The sequence below is a fragment of the Myripristis murdjan genome, chromosome 7 (genome assembly GCF_902150065.1).
Source record: "Myripristis murdjan chromosome 7, fMyrMur1.1, whole genome shotgun sequence".
Lineage (NCBI taxonomy): Eukaryota > Metazoa > Chordata > Actinopteri > Holocentriformes > Holocentridae > Myripristis > Myripristis murdjan.
In genome coordinates, this window is record NC_043986.1 from 28,627,147 (window position 1) to 28,643,581 (window position 16,435).

Sequence of the window (16,435 nt, forward strand, 5' to 3'; positions counted from 1 at the left end):
AGGCTTGGCATCCCTTACAACAAACTGACAAAGCTAACAGCCCGAGCCAAAGAGATGATTCTGGTGCCAATCTTCTTGTCAGATTCTGGGACATATTCTGAAAAAAGACAGTGATACCCTTCATCAGGAGCACTGGATGTAATCTGAGGCTGTATATGATTTGTTTCATTCTGTATTTGTTATCACTGCAGCATGGTGGACCTGTATTATTTTTGTTTACAGTAGAATCTGAGAATTGTAGTGTTTTCCGCCAACCTCCCGATTCTGTTTTTTTTCTTTTTCTTTTTTTTTTTTTAATATGGATATATATATACTCATGTGACGTAAAAAAAGAATTAGGATTGGGACTTCAACAAAAACCCATCCACTTAATTTATTAACAGTCCTAAATGTCTGTTCTCTGCAAGAACTGCAGATCTGAAAAGATAAGAAAATTTGCCAACAGATGAACTTATCTACAAAATGTTACAGATATGAGTTTCTCTTACATTTTTGGGATCATAACAGGTTACATGCAATTTAGTAGAAAGACAGTTGCGTAAAACGACCAACATAACATACAATCAACATAACGTACAACAACCTATATAATAGATACTAGCTTGCAACCTTCATATAAAATTCCACTAGGGAAAAGTATAAATCTAGGCCTACTCTTTATAATTCACAGTAACAGTGGCCTTTCAATCATGACTTGTCTTGTCTTGTTCTGGCATGTACCCATGGATTGCATGACACCAGAGATAAGGATATAGGGGTTCTTTAGCAGGAAGAGTATATTTAGTAAAAACATACTAAAATTTTTATAAGATACATCAAGCGAAAATGCTAAATTTCAAACCCACAGTTTACCTAATTGATGAAAAGCTAGACAACAGTTTTCTTTTTTTACTCATAGGCAAAATCTGATTGCAAAAATTTGGCAAAAACCATAAGGACAGATGGGTATTTAACAACCTGCAGCTAGTGAAAACTGAATTATTGAAAGGGAGGAAGTAAGGAGGTACATCGATACCATATTCTGTTGACCAATGTCTGCCAATACTGAGTGTAAGTGCTGATTTAGACTTTATTTTGATGGTATTCAATTTGGCAATGCTACTTTATGAAACAAAAGATTTAGAATTGAGCCAAATGTTTGTCAACTGGCATTTCCAAGGTTGTTACTGAAAAGATATTAATTCTTCCAACGACTTTTGTTTTGTTATTTATGAATGAAAATAACTTCAGCATCACCACACAGCATTATGCTTATACTTCCTTGATAGCACTGACAAACAATTCCAGACAGAAGGTACTTCCACTTGGAACTGAGTCAATACTGAATGCTAGTATCGGTGCACCAATACTGACAGTAAGATGTCTGTTCCTTTTTAAAACAAACATCAAAACATAACAGCAGAGTAAAAATATGAATGCATACTGATCTCCCATAATTCCTATGATGTTAAGAGAACTACATGGCAAAGGGGGTGCCGACATAATTCCACAAAACAGCATAAGCTACACATTCCCTGCTATAATGTGCATATCTCCTCTGTAAAATAATGAAGTGATTATCAGCAATATTGTCAACACATTCTCGTCATGATCATCTGCAAAACCTAATGCTGCCTATCAGTCCACCTCAATATGCGAATATCAAAAAGAAATAGGCATTCAACGTTTTGGTTAATCAGCATTTGAGGCTAATCTGGTAATTTAAAAAAAAAAAAAAAAAAAAAAAAAAAAGGGTTAATCTGCCTCATGAAGCTCTAAATCAACTGAAAGCTAAAAGCCATGGTTGAAGATTATGATATGAGTTGGTCCAGAAGATGCCATTCATACATTTCTGTTCAATTTCAAAACAAAATCTTTACAAATTTCCTGGCTGTGATTTTCATGTGTTGTTAATATAATGAACAAGTGATTACGTATTATTTCCAATTTGCTAAACGATGTTAAATCACTTATGGGAGGTCCAGGGAGCATGGATTCAAAATGCAGCTGCAACAGATTTTCAATACCAAGACATCAGTGAATGACAGTTCATAATGTTTCTGAGAACCCAACACATAAAAATGATTTTTAAAAAAGCATTAAATATCAACAGTGACTACACATTTGAAATTTCAAATCATGACAGAATCACAACTGTTGACGTGCCACTTGTGAGCACATTTGTGGGGCAATAACCAAAAACACAGAGTTTCAATAAATCCTTGAATAACCAAATATGAGCTAATCATAAAAAGCTGTGAAAGGGTAACGGATTCTAGACACACAAGGAAAACTCTTGGAAATTCCTGGGCAATGAATTTACTTGGCAGGAACAGAAAAAACAAATTGTGAGTGAACTATGGCCTGTGCCGTTCTACAACATACAGTAAAATTTCAAATTGGGTTAGTCCAATCAATGCTCAGAGTTCTTAATGCACTGAAAATTATCCACAAAAGATGCATCCGTTTGACAAGAACGTACCACTACTTCTGGCACCGACTTGTCCACTTATACGTATGTTTGCTCAATTCCAAATAACTCCATTCCTTAACAGTGAGGGAAAACCAAATAGATCTCTTTTTTGTGACACAAGGTTCAAGCTGAACTTGGGGTGGAGTCAACGAACATGTGTCTATACGCTGTGTCATACCAAAGAACAATTACATTGTTTTACCGAATGCACAAGTTTTAACATCAGCATCGTCACCCTTGCAGGAAATAAAAAGCTCAACATTCAAAATAATGTTAACCTGTATGCATCACCTGCCTCCTCTTGCTGACATAATTCCCATTCCCTTCTCTCTTCTGGGGGGGAGGGGGCAAGGAGATGTCCTCTGACCTCAGTTCTCAAGGAATCAGTAGGTGCCTGGACTTACTCTTAGTTCCCATTGCAGGATTATCCTTCAGGCACATCACAAGCCAAAACCACGTCTCACTTCTACTCCTGGAGGGGCAGGGACAGCAGAGTTCCTCCCCTATGCTACCAATCTGGAATGAGTGTCTAAGAAACGGTCTCTTTGCCACCTCCAGGTGAGGTCCCTCCACTTGCGACCAGATTGCGGAGCAGCTTGCGTCGTCCGGCCTGGTAGTCCTCCTCGTCCACATTGACCAGCAGTTTGATAGCCTCATGGCCCACAGCCTGTTTCAGAGAGTCCGTGATGAAGACCCCCTTAAGGGCTTCTAGCAATGAGCCATTGATGTAGTCCCTCCAGAAGGCATCCAGGTAGGTGAGCTCAGAGAATTTGATGTCGCAGATGATGGAGCCCAAGTCTCGGGATTTGAGAATTGTGTTGGCCTGGTTGAAGCGCTCAAACTGACGCTCCACTGCCTCCTGTTTATTTGAGAAGACGTTGCCCTGGAGCGCCGATTCATGCTGGCAGTATTCAGCACGAACTCGCAGGCGGATATCTAGAGAGGGTGCACAGGGTAGGAATCAGAAGGACTCAGAGTGGAGAGGATACCACAAAGAACAAAGAATGGCCTCTGCACTTCTTTCAGACTCTGTTTATCTTGTTTTGTGAGTGGCAGACAAAGTAACCACTTTGGGAAAACCTTGTTTTTTTAGGCATACCACATGACATGAAGTGCTTTTTTGTGAGTTAACTACTCACAGTAAAGAGGAGTTGTGGTGTCACACTGCACAGGCAGCTGACAGTTCACCACAACTACAATGAAAATGGAGGGAGTTGTGGTTGAAACAAGGATGGGCCATTATACAGTCGAGGACTGAGAGGTTGTCATGCTAGCTAAAACTTACATGAGGTGGTTGGAATGATTGGTTCCTCCTTTCTGATGGAAGGTGTGTTTGTGAAATCATCTTGCTTGTCTTTGCAAACAGCTTACTCTGCCATTACTGACTTATAAAGTTCGTAACAGTTGTTTCTATGTTGTGGAATTTCCTGTTGTCTGTGAGTCGTTTTTAATTAAGGGCACAGACACTTGCTGCACTATCAAGTACTAGCCTTAAATGAATTTAAAAAATGTTGTAGGTGGTTGGAGATTAAATGCTTATCTATATGATCTATATGTATATCTATATATATCTATATCTATTGATAGATATCTATAGATAGATATAGATATGATAGATATCTATAGATAGATAGATATCTATAGATAGATATAGATATCTATAGATAGATATAGATATGTATATATATTCACTGCTAAACCATCTCCCATGGAGATGGTGACTGCACATCAGTGAGTCTTTTCATGCTACCATGAAGTATATTTCAAGAAAAACACTTTAAACAAATGGTATAACTCCATGCTATGTTCATTCTTATATCAGTTAGCAGGTGACTGGTAAAGTTGAAATATTTCTATCAACAGCTGTTATTTGCACACACTTGGTACCAACCTGCAAGTACTTACATTTTATTCTAAACCAAATATGTAGTTAAACCTGACATATGCTCCCTGGGAAAACATGTAGGTTTACAAGTAGATTACTCCAGCCACTACACGTGTGGTGTGACAAGACTGTTTAAATTGGAGCCAAATACAGTCAACAAAATTTATCATTTCATCAGCCATCACTGTTGGAAAGGCTATGGAGATGCCTGAAAATGTACCGTGACCAAACTATTGAAACACTGGGGAAAATGCATTCAACCTGATGGTGTGTGTTGTTAAGTGTACCTGAAACTGAAACAGTTACAGTTAGTCATACAACGGAAGGCCAATTAAAAAAGCTCTTTGGCTGTCAGCGCTGGTATGAAATGTTTTAATACTGCAAATCTGGCTTGTGTTTAAATAAATATGAATATAATTTGCATCATATTAAACTGTTAATGTGTTAAAGAATTCTAAATCTCAACATGCTGTATTGGAAACATCATACTAAAGACAAAAGCACTGCCTGGCTGGAATAATGTTGTTACACAACTGTCAATCATTCCCTGGTTCAAGCTTCAGTCCTCAGCTACAACTTTGAGTGGATTAAAAAAAATGAACGAGTCTCCTTTATTAATATTAGTATTAGCTTGTTTTTCTCTGATGCCAAAAGGTGGAACCATGAGTTAACCAAAGCACACAATTCAGTTTTACAACCACTCTGAAAAATTACTTGATTATCCCTTAAATACAACGGTATTACCCTGTAACACTTTCCCTGATCTACCCGATTCTTCTTACCGCAGGTTTGCTTCTCTCTACAGTCTGCTGAAGAATGACTCCTCTTCCTTTTCCGGCTTGATACGGGAGCAGCGGGCTTTGTTCGAGGAGGGCCGACTTGGGGTCCCGATGGGGAACAGCATATCACTGGCTGAGGGCCTGATAATACGTGGAAAGTACAGAGTGACATTCACTGTGATGTTGAGGCTATTTTTTTTTTTTTTTTTTTTTAATTAGTGACGTACTGGACACCCAAAAACATACAGAACTGTTTGACTATACTGCTTACAAGTCCACTTCACAAGAGACGGGACAGGTCAACATGGCTTTACCAGCCAAAAATGTCTTCACTGCAGAGATTTGAAATTCAAACTGGTACTCAAGGAGACAGCAGACCAAGAAAAGACACAACTGCACATACCTGTCCTTCTTTGAGGTGCGGCGTCCCTGCTCTGGGCTGTTCCTCGTGGGGAAACGTAGCGCACGGACGTCTCTTCCAGGTACTTGTCAATGGGGTCTGGGCACACTGAGAGAAAACACAGCTCCGTCAACGCAAAAAGTTTGGTGCTTTTGAGTCAATTCCTTCATCACCATCCTCTCTTGTACAAACCCAGCTTTGTTTCATTGCATAGCTTTGGTGCCATCTTTCAACACTCATGACATAACATGTATTTGGTACTTAAAAGGTCATTAACACAAGGAATATCTATATGTGATTGATTACAACTATCAGTTCTTGTGCAAACAATACTGTTTCTGTTGGGTTTAATGATAAAAATGTTACTTGGCATCAGTTATTGAAATTATTGAGTTGAAAAAAGTTAATCTAATTCTCAAATTTGCAATGGCTGAACGTGCCTATGAAGGAAAATTATGCTGTATTAATTTTAAGCTCATCGAGGTTTTTTCCCTGGCTTAAAGAGTGAGTCATCTCCAGCAGAAAGATTCAGGTGCACTGCTCTCTGGGGTTTTAAACATTCAGGCACAATGCACTTGTGGCCAGACACAATCAGTGATGTCAGAGCAGGTACTCTGCCATCACCAGCGGCTAAAAATTCCTGCCCTAATTGACTGGGTGTCCAGAAGTGCAACATGCCTGCAAATTTTGACACCTAGAGAGCAGTGCAGACGTTTTTGCCTTATGTGAATGATTTAGTGCTGACTCACACTTTGGAGGTGGAGGTTGCATATCCGTATGTGAATGTGGAGAATATATCTGATCAAACAAAATTTAAATATTTGGACGTATGACTAGGTGGTATGGCTTTTCAGTGATTCACGACTTTGATTTTTCTTGGATTTCACAAAACAAACTAAAAAAGAGCAAGATATAATTCAAGTAAGTGTTTTCTTTTTTAAAATAACCAAAACAATGAATAAGGCTGTATCAACTAGTCTGCCTATGTGTGCAACAGCTGTTCAATAACAACAAATAACACTACTTGCAAGGCTCTCATTATTGTGCGTAACATTTGTCCCAACTATATACATAAATACACAATAGTAAGTTTTTCCTTTAAGTTTGCCTTCTGGTGAAGTGCTGTGAGTGAATTTAGTCCGTTAATGGGCAATCATGCAATGTATATGTTCAGGGCTTTTATTGTGAAATGCCAAAAGAAGTGTGCTGCTGCTGATGTTGTTTGATGAAGTCAAAGTTTTTGTTGTCTTGGTTCAGCACATGGAGCCTATGTGTTGTTATTTTATATAGCCAAAATAGGTTTAGCCTTTGGAAAACTGCCAGATGAAGGCTGCACTCCTCGGCTGCACAGTATTTGAAGGGTCCTACCAAATGGAACAGCTTTCAATGACATGGCAGCAGAAATGCCACCGGCTTACTCGGCTGCAGCCTAGGCTTTGACTGGCAATCAAACCTGCAGCTAACTGACTGATTTCGCTTGCATGATTGGTGAGTAGTGCATACATTTTTTGGCATGCAAGTTCTGTGTCAAGAAGTGAATTGAGGCTTGTTTTACAGAGCGCTTGGTGGCTGTCTATCTCTACAGACGGTAATGGTGAAAAATCTGTTCCAGCCACTAGAGCACACATGATTTAGTGGTAATAAACAATGATACCAAGAAAACACAATCAATCTGAAAAAGGGGATGTTCCCCTTTACTAGCCCTCCATTAAAACTGGGTTAATTTTAAGTCTAAATCATTTGGTTGATGGTCTTGGCCAGTGTAAATCCAGGACAAGAGTTAGTTTCACAAATCAGATCTCCTGCAGCTACATTTAACACAGTAACATAGCAAAAGTCGTTGCAATCTAAAACTCTGAGTCCATGCTGCTGCACAAATTAGTACTGACCCGCCTCCTGACACGAGATCACAGACCAGTAACCAAACTGCTGAAGGTATTTTGGGCCCAATTCATAGGGAGCATTTTGATATTGCTGCTGTACTCACCAGCTTGTCGTTTCTTGAGTGTAACGTATGGCAGCAGGTCGTGGCGAGTGATGATTCTCAGCAGCTGCAGCACATGTCTGAAGTTGGTCTCATCACAGCGACCCTGGCGCTCAAGGGCCAACAGGAAGTCTCTGCCACTCCTGATGCCGCCACGCTCGTACTCATCGATTACATCCACAAACAGGAAAGACAGCACCCGGACGTCCCGGTGCGTTAGCTGGGCTCCGACAATGTCGAACATGCGATGGAGAGAGTACAGCCCATGGGAGTTGTCAACTGCCTCCTCCGGCCATGGCTCGAAGCCTCCAGGCGAAGTTCTCCTGGACGAGCTTGAGGCCGAGCAAGAGGCAGTGGAATTCCTGTTGGCCACGTCTCCGCTGGACACCGCCACGCCTGATGATCCTGGCCCGTCTCCTCTGTGGTGGAGGGGCTGAGCTGCGGCACTGCTCTGATTAGAGTCCAGCTGGTTGGCGTGAATGTGAGACCGGGCCTGCTGCTGAGCAGAGGAGTTCTGGGCAACTTGGGGAGGACTGACGTTGGCATTGGGAAGGGAAGGCTGCTGTGATGTCATCTCAGAGCCAGATGGAAACAAGGGATGCTAAAATCCCTGCAACCTCTGGAGTATTCCACTACTCCAACAGATTACCTAGGCCTGTGAACAAAAGGTACAGAAGTGTGCAGGACTGGGGAAAAGGATAGCTGAAGGGAAAGGAAAGGTTCACCCATAAACTAAATTTCGGTCACAACTACTTAACCCCCCCAACCCTAACACTGCAGTATAAGATATACACAGTAGACTGTAGTCACACATTTTTTTATAAGTGGAAAAAAAGGCCTGTCGGATGATTATGATTCAGAGGAATAATTAGACTTTTTGCACAGCCTTACGTATTTGAATTGGAATACATTTCCAAGGAATTCTGCCAGATGGATGAATTGGCTGTCTTTGCAGCACAGTCTGACTCAAACCAAGAGTACAGACTGAGAGCAGTGACCTGGTGGTGCAGTTGTGGAAAATGCCAAGGATTGCCAACAGGTGACGACAGCCTTGAATGGGATTTGCTACAACTACTGCCAGAGAATCTGGACATTTAAATGGTGAAGAGCGGTCCTGGTCTATGATGCCTTAACAATAATCCAGAGTTTCCACTGCTAACAACCCATACCTCTCCAGACACTTAACTTTTATCAGTCTGGAAAGAATTGTCCACTATTTAATTAGTTTGTAAAAAGGTGGTGTGGCGTTGTGCTAACAAGCTGTTGTATGTAAGCTTGTTGTATGAAAGCAGAAACCTCTAAAGTTTCTATTGAAAAGGAGGTGTGTAGTTAATGACCAAAATTTTCTTTAAGGGCTGAACCATCCCTTTAACGGTCATACATAATACAAGACAAAACTGGAATCACTGGCGATAATAAGCTTCATCATTTTTTAGATGCAGTTTCAAATAGGGATGCACCAAAATATAAGCAGGCAATCTGGTTCCAGGCACTTTACCTGGAACTGTAATTGCCAATGGAAACGATTCCAAAACCTGTGAAATAGCCTTCACTGCACAGCACACCTTTTTGAACTTCTTACAGTTCAAAAAGAGCCATCTTACTAATCCAATTATTTTGCAGGCTTCACTGTTTGAAACTGTTTCTCTGGCAACATGCTAGACTAAAATTTTAGTCAAGCATGTTAGCTTGCCTCAAGTTACAGAAAATCATGGGCTTATATCAACTGCCAACAACCATATCCAGCTAACTCCATTATCCACATATAATCAGTGGGGCCCATCTAAGCTCATCACATGTCCAAGGTTATGATCTTATATGCACTGGCCATAACGTTCCCTGGAGGAAAAAAAGATTCCAGATAAATTTCATTAGCATTTTACCTTACTTTCATTGTTAAATATATACAAATCACAAAGGAGGAAGAGGAGCCTGAAAGAGAAGCTCACAAGTTATGGAAGGATTGCTGAAGTCTCCAAGCAATGAAGAATGAAAAAAATCTTATCAAATAACTAGCTGGAAAATCAGTTCATCTTTGATGGTGACCTGATTCTTAACCAAAGGCGTAAACAGAAATTTTTGAGGCAATGAAAGCAAAAGACTTTTTTTAACATTCCTGCCCCTTTGGCCCTCATCAGAATTAACTGCCTATCTCTCCTTGACTTATTGTTTTACACTCTAAAATTATCTTCACAATTTTATCTTTCATGCAATCAAAGAGATCACAGCCATGTATGAACATCTGTGATAACAAATGAAATGATGGACTGATATTGGCTAACTTACTTGTCTGTTCTGTCCCATTACCATGGAAAAATGAACAGAATTGGACTGAGTAGTGCCTCAACTAGGGCAATATTGTGTCGGCCTCGGCCAAACACTGATGTTATAAAGCCATAAAATTGCAATAGTAGTGGTACTGTTTGGTGGTCATGACTTGGATTTGAAGAAGAAATGCACAGATGTTGAAAATTAGACTGAATATGCTTGAAAAGCAAGAGCTGAAAGGGAAAGGCTTGTTGAATGAACTCTTGATAGAACTTTCTTTTGATAATATGTTTGTGGTCGTTCCCGTTTTTGAAAAATGGTGGGGGTGATACGATCACACTTCTCGCATCATACATTTAACTAATCAGGACTGCTCTACTCTGAAACTCCACCTGATGGCCCTCAGAAGTCAGGGAGTACTTCCTCGTTTGCAGGTACCATTTCGGGAGTCAAGAACTCAAACACTCAAGCAAAAGAGTTCCTTGTTGCTCAAAAGTAGGTTTGGGGAAAAAAACTATGATTCTTGATTTTTTAAATTACTGAATTAAGATCTGGGTATCATATGAACATAAACGACCTAAGGAATCTATTGGGTTACAAGTATGTCCTGCTAGGTTATCAGCAAGGCTACTACATATTTTGATGGAGGAAAAACTTGCGATTTCATGGGGGTCCCTTGAGATATCTGAACCAAAATGGGTTCTATGGGCACCCATGGGTCTCCCATTTGCAGACATAACCACCTTAAGTTAATCTCCTGCAGTTTTGGGCTGGTTTTTGCATGCACTAAAAAAATGTGTTATTTTTGCCCATTCCAAAATGGTGTAGACTGGGGCCTAAACAGTGTTGGAGCTGGATAAATTGGGTTTGACAGGAAAGCTGATACTCTTATGGATTCAGAGATTTTATTCACGTGTGATGATGGTAGCCCCCTTAGTAGCTATTTCGTTAGTGAAACCATTTTTTGGAACTTGACATCACTGTATAAAATGACCCATTGTGACATTTAGGATAACCACAGCTTCATGAAACTTTCCACTGGAAACTAGAGGATAATTCAAAAAATAAGAATCGCAATTATTCAGAATATCAAATTGCCAAACCTGTAGAATCACAACACATATCAAATCGGCACCCAAGTATCATGACTGAATTGAATCAGGGGATAAGCACATCCTCCCAGCCCTCCTCTAAAGGGATCCTGTGCTCCAGACACAGCTCCTGCAGTGGAGAGGAGGGTTAACTATTCACAGTCACTGTTGTCCAAGAACTGAGGACCTCCAATATGGCTGCCAAGGGTGTTCTACATTACCTAAAAGTTTTCTATGCATCCATGTCAGAGGGACAAAAACACACCACTACTGATGGAAATAAAAAAAGGGGATTATTTAAACAACTTGCTTTGAAGAGAACTAGTAGCCATCTTACCATAATACAGCTACATTTCTTGATACATCAATAATTTCCCCGAAGTGGAAAGATTTTCCCCTTGCTGAACTCAAGATGCAAGAAAATACAGATGAATGATATATAGACCTCACCAGGACTATTATCAGTATAAACTGCATGTAGCATGTAGACATATGGGAGCTAAGTGGAGAGCAGTGTTTAGTCAAACTAACTTATCAGTCAAACTGTGGTGCTAACAGCCACGGAGCCGTGATGCTAACACAAAAACACAGCGAGTAAACGTGAATTAGCCAGCCAGCCGCTCTTAATCCAGTAAGTGACTTATGACAGCCGTTTTTCTGTCGTAGTTCATCAGTGTTAATCAGCCCAATTTACATATACAGTCCCAGCTAGCTGTTTCACACGCTATCTGACGTTACTGACATGAGCTGGCAGCGCAAACAATGTAGCTAATGCTAACCTGACAGTGAAACGGCTGTTAGCTAACATTAGTTAGCTAACCAGGTTATTAAACTGACGACAGAAGCAAGCACTCTTTATGATAACTTTCTACACCGCCGCCTCGTTTTAATTGCCTGATGTTTGGTTTTATGCACATTTGCGCCTGCCTATCATTCACTGCACTGGCTACATACCTGATCCACATTATTTGCGTTTCGGTGTGTTGTGACTGCTCGCTAGCCGACGTTAGCCGTTAGCTAAGCTATAAACCAAGTCAGGCTAAGTTGACTATCAAAAACAAGGGATGTTTCCCTCACTGCGTTACCTTGCCTCCTTTTGATATTTCCGATTATTTTCGCACAGTCAAACTTCGCCAGGCGCGTTTCCAGCCTCTTGGTGTGCGGCACTTCTTCTTCAAGGCCAGAAAATAAGGTTTCGTTTGATTATTTTGGTCCTTGTAGACACAGGGAGTAAATTAACATGCCCATTTTCGTTCTTCAGCTAAAATGAAAGAACTTCCAGGCCATGTTACAGTTCACTTCCGGACGCTGTCAGACCTGCAGGGGGCAGTATAGGCACCAGGCTCCTCCAACAGGCTGCACAAATATATCAATGGCTAAAATAACAGAGTCGGTAGGCTGTATACTCTAGTTTTTATTATGCTTTGGTACAGTTGACTATATTCTTGTAAAATCAACTGGACAAGGTACATTATAAAGGTGTAAGCTATAGTGTTTTTCAGTAAACAAAACCTTATCAAATACACATTCATTATTTCCAACCTCCTTGTGATGTGCAGTCTTCAGTCCATCAGCGAGAATGAAGCCTGAGATTTGTAAAACTGAAGCACATGAAACCAAATAAACAGACAGGGACATCCCAGCCGCAGTCACAAAAACGGGCTGGATGAAGGAGGGAGTCCCGAATGTGGCATGCACACACAACATCATGATTTTGTTTCAGGGAAGGCAACTGAGACACAAGTTCAGTTTCATTTCACTTGATGAGTTATTTGTCCTGGAGGTGTTTAATTTTGGCCAGGGGTCCAGTTAAAGAGGTCGTGGGTGATTCCTTTGGCGATGACAATGTCTTCAAAGATCTTTGTCGCCTCCTCACACTCCTGGTTTTTGTTTTTTCCTGGAATCTGGGAGAAATAATGAAAAAACATTAGCGCCACGAGACAGGAGAAGTGTCATCCTAACTGCTGTGCCTTTTCTGAGGCTCATATTTTATGCTTCTTATTTCTTTTTCTGTTTTGCACAGTTTTTTCAGGTCTTTGGTCTTGGTCACACTGCATGAAAACACAACAAAAAACCCAAACATACATTATATTCCTTTGCGGGAGGAAATAATGTGGCACCAGGAGTGTTTTGGGCATTCATGTTCTTAATTTTCGAGGCGAAACAACACTAAAAACCAGACTAATTCTCCTCAGAACCGAGCTGCATGCTGAGTGAAGCTGTCACCTGGTTGCACACGGCTTGTCCATATCGGACAAACGTGGCGAAGTGCTCGCAGTTGAAAGTGAAGAGCCGGTAAGGGAACTGCTCGTTCAGGAGGGCGTCGCGGCGCTCCCTCATGTCTCCCGGGGCTGATGGCTTGCAGGCATGGCGGTTGTTGCTGACGAGGACATGGGCTCCATCTGGGACAGTCACCTCGGAGATGGGCATCCTGCGGATCTTGGTCTCCCCGAGCAGCAGGTCTCCGCAGGCGCGGAACACCGATTGCAGGCAGGAGCGGACATTGCTCATGAGACTGGACTCGTCTAGTAGGAACAGGACAGACTACTGTTAGTGGGACAGGTCGCCGGAGGACCGAAAAAACCCTCAGCCATTTGTTAGTTAAGGATGAAAACACATCTCTAAAGATTTAATCTGCCTTTAAAAGCAGGGATGCGCCAGACAAATGGCTAAGAGCTGCAGGGTGCCACCGAAATCATCAACACTTTGATTTCAACATAATTCACCAGCTATAGTACACATTTTATAACAACAACAATAGCTATAACAATCAACATTCTTCTTCTTCTTATCATCATCATCACCACCACCATCATCATCATCATCATTATTGTTGTTGTTGTTGTTATTAGTAGTATAATCTTCCCACATAGTGTGCAAACAGTTCTCCAACTCTAAATTAACAACTATAATCTCCTTTAATGGATGGGAGTAGCCTAAATGGAATCAGTCATTAGTGTGATGTGTTTCTATTTGGAGGCTCCAGGCTCGGATCCCACCCAGTATTAAAATGCGTCTTTGGTGTTCCGACCACAAGTGGACAGCTGTCAGTCTGTCTGTCCGCACACACCTGGCAGCAACATGCGCCTCCACATGTGTCTCGCGGCCTGCCTACCTGTGATCGGACCTCACTTTCCAGCTGTATAGGCAAATAAACACGGATCATGTCAGAGAGAGAGAGAGAGAGAGAGAGAGAGAGAGAGAGAGAGAGAGAGAGAGAGAGAGAGAGAGAGAGAGAGAGAGAGAGAGAGAGAGAGAGAGAGAGAGAGAGAGAGAGATCTCCTGTCTTATTAAGGGGAGTTTTTATTCTTTGACCAGCTGCTTTATAGTCAACCTGCACTTCAGTTTACATTCGATCCACGAGCTGCCAGGCAGACTCAAGATAATTTCTCTATTGGAAAAGTGACGGTCTGGCCGGTGCAAAGGGTGTTGGGCTGGACAAAACAGGGGACGTCAGGTTAGTAGGCGGAGTCCGTCCTGAAACAAATGTGTGTTTATTCCTCTAATGCAGGGGTGTTAAACTGGTGCCATGGAGGGCCGAGAGGCTGCAGGTTTTCATTCCAACCGAAAACTCCACTAGCTGATTTCACTGATTAGGCTACCTCACCTTCAAGCAGAGAGAAGAGACTAATCAGTGAAATCAGCTGGTGGAGTTTTCGGTTGGAATGAAAACCTGCAGCCTCTCGGCTCTCCATGGCACCAGTTTGACACCCCTGCTCTAATGCGATGCGGACACAGCGTCCCAGGCCACCCCCGTATGCGTCCTGAGATCCGATCACTCAGGGCGCACTGAGGACGCACTGCTGTTTACACCTGTACTTAGAGGTGTCAGCTTGTGTTGCTCAGGACGGATGTTAATACCAGGTGGGAATAAGGCCCTAGATATACATATGGTAGAGAACTGCTGTGATAATCCACACCGATGACCCCTTTAACAAAGTATTTGCCGTGACATGACAGTCACCAGGAACACTAACGAATATTTATGTCTGTTGTCATGAAGTGTCTGCCAGTCAGTGATGTCACCTTCCCTGTACAGCTGGCACATCTTTTGTCATGGCAGCTTGACAGAAGCCCAGACACCAGAGTTTTTCCACAGCAGCTATTTTGACATAAGCAGCAGGTTAAACCCAGGTGTTACTAAGAACACTGACTAAGGTTCAGTTATATTCAGGTCTAACAGAGCCACAGTCCTGCTGTTGTCCATGCTGGCTCACCGGAAACACTGGGGAACACTTAAATGGACCAGAACATTAATCAGTGTCATAAGTAATACCTGTGTTTACACTGCTATTCATGTCAAGATGGATGCTGTGAAAAAGGTCTATTATGTTAAATTTGCAGGGAAAGCAACACATTTGACCTCATGACACTTAATGACAACAGAAATATTAATAACAGGGGGATTCAGGATAATATACATAACTATGAATCTCATGTTCTGTATGTGTGCCTCACCTGCAACAGCAAAATGGATTACATGTCCGTCGTCATCATAAACCCCCCAGTGTGAGTATCCAATGGGGTAGGAGAATTCAATCAAATCCCCAAACTTGGCAGTGGACACAATTTCATCAATCTGTGTACATTATGACACATGCAGCACAGTAAACAATAACAAAAGAAGCCATTGCAGAAGTGCCTCCACCCTGTTACGCTTCACCAATCCAGTTTCAAAGCAGGTTCAGCCACATTGCATTCAGGCTCAGTGAAGTGCAGTTTTCTTTCTTTTCTTTTTTTTTAACATTATTTTTCTCCAACACATTGTTCCGTCATGGCAAAATTACTGTTCATGGTAAATAAAAGTGATTGAAGTCATAATGCAGTTTTTGTTTAATATATATCATTATATTTTAGAAGAAGCAAATACAATATTTAGTTGGCAATCTCACATTGTCATTGGCTGAACTGACACGTCTGTACCAGCACATTCCAACTTAAACTCATTATGAACAAAGCATAAAATGTTTAACCATGCTGCAATAAGCAATCTACTTTCCTTAGACTTCACTACATTCCTACAGATTTACAATGGATGACTTATTACATTGCAAGCACATTACCATCTACAGCAGCTCACTTATAAAATTATAAGTTGGTTAATCATACACACAAAATTATTCTTCTCTTTCAGACAAATGCTCAACATTATTATTTCTGTGCAACTGAAAGCATAACTCAGCCCTGGTCTTTCTATTCTCCATTCTTACCTGCTCCTGATAATCCATAGTGGAGTACTGGCAAGTCGGTGTCTGTATTGCACATAAGATAGTCCACCCTATAGGGCGTGTTGAGTGAAAATCAGGTTTGTGCAGATGGTGGTTTTCGACGACTTCAGATGAAAGCGAAACACCTGATCCAACAACTAGCTCACACACTAATTTCAAGATGCTTCATCATACAAGAATGACAACATATTAACAAACAAGTTTAACACGTTTATGAAGACGGAGATCGAGATTTGCAGTTGATCTGTTTTGCTCTTCATTAAAAATGTAAAAATAAAAAAAGGTGAAAAAGACAAACTTGCACCATTTCTGGTCAATCATACCTTAGTAAATTACCACAATCATACA

At 41.2% G+C, this 16,435-nt stretch overlaps 2 protein-coding genes across 3 annotated transcripts; both read right to left on the bottom strand.

Moving 5' to 3' along the window:
- Positions 1-243: 243 nt before the first annotated feature.
- On the bottom strand, positions 244-12,187 carry dedd (death effector domain containing). Of its 2 annotated transcripts, none has more exons than XM_030055599.1 (5): positions 11,945-12,187; positions 7,504-8,149; positions 5,520-5,624; positions 5,120-5,257; positions 244-3,388 (listed from the first exon to the last, which is right to left on the bottom strand). In XM_030055599.1, exons 2-5 carry the CDS (start codon positions 8,072-8,074, stop codon positions 2,982-2,984), a joined length of 1,221 nt encoding a protein of 406 aa, XP_029911459.1. In that variant the 5' UTR covers positions 8,075-8,149; positions 11,945-12,187; the 3' UTR covers positions 244-2,981. The 2 variants fall into 2 exon arrangements, with proteins under 2 accessions (XP_029911459.1, XP_029911458.1); XM_030055598.1 differs by having other exon boundaries at positions 7,504-8,155.
- Positions 12,188-12,265: 78 nt separating this feature from the next.
- On the bottom strand, positions 12,266-16,296 carry LOC115362098 (phospholipase A and acyltransferase 2). Its single transcript, XM_030055887.1, has 4 exons — positions 16,070-16,296; positions 15,318-15,438; positions 13,086-13,384; positions 12,266-12,763 (listed from the first exon to the last, which is right to left on the bottom strand). Exons 1-4 carry the CDS (start codon positions 16,085-16,087, stop codon positions 12,647-12,649), a joined length of 555 nt encoding a protein of 184 aa, XP_029911747.1. The 5' UTR covers positions 16,088-16,296; the 3' UTR covers positions 12,266-12,646.
- Between the last annotated feature and the right edge of the window lie 139 nt (positions 16,297-16,435).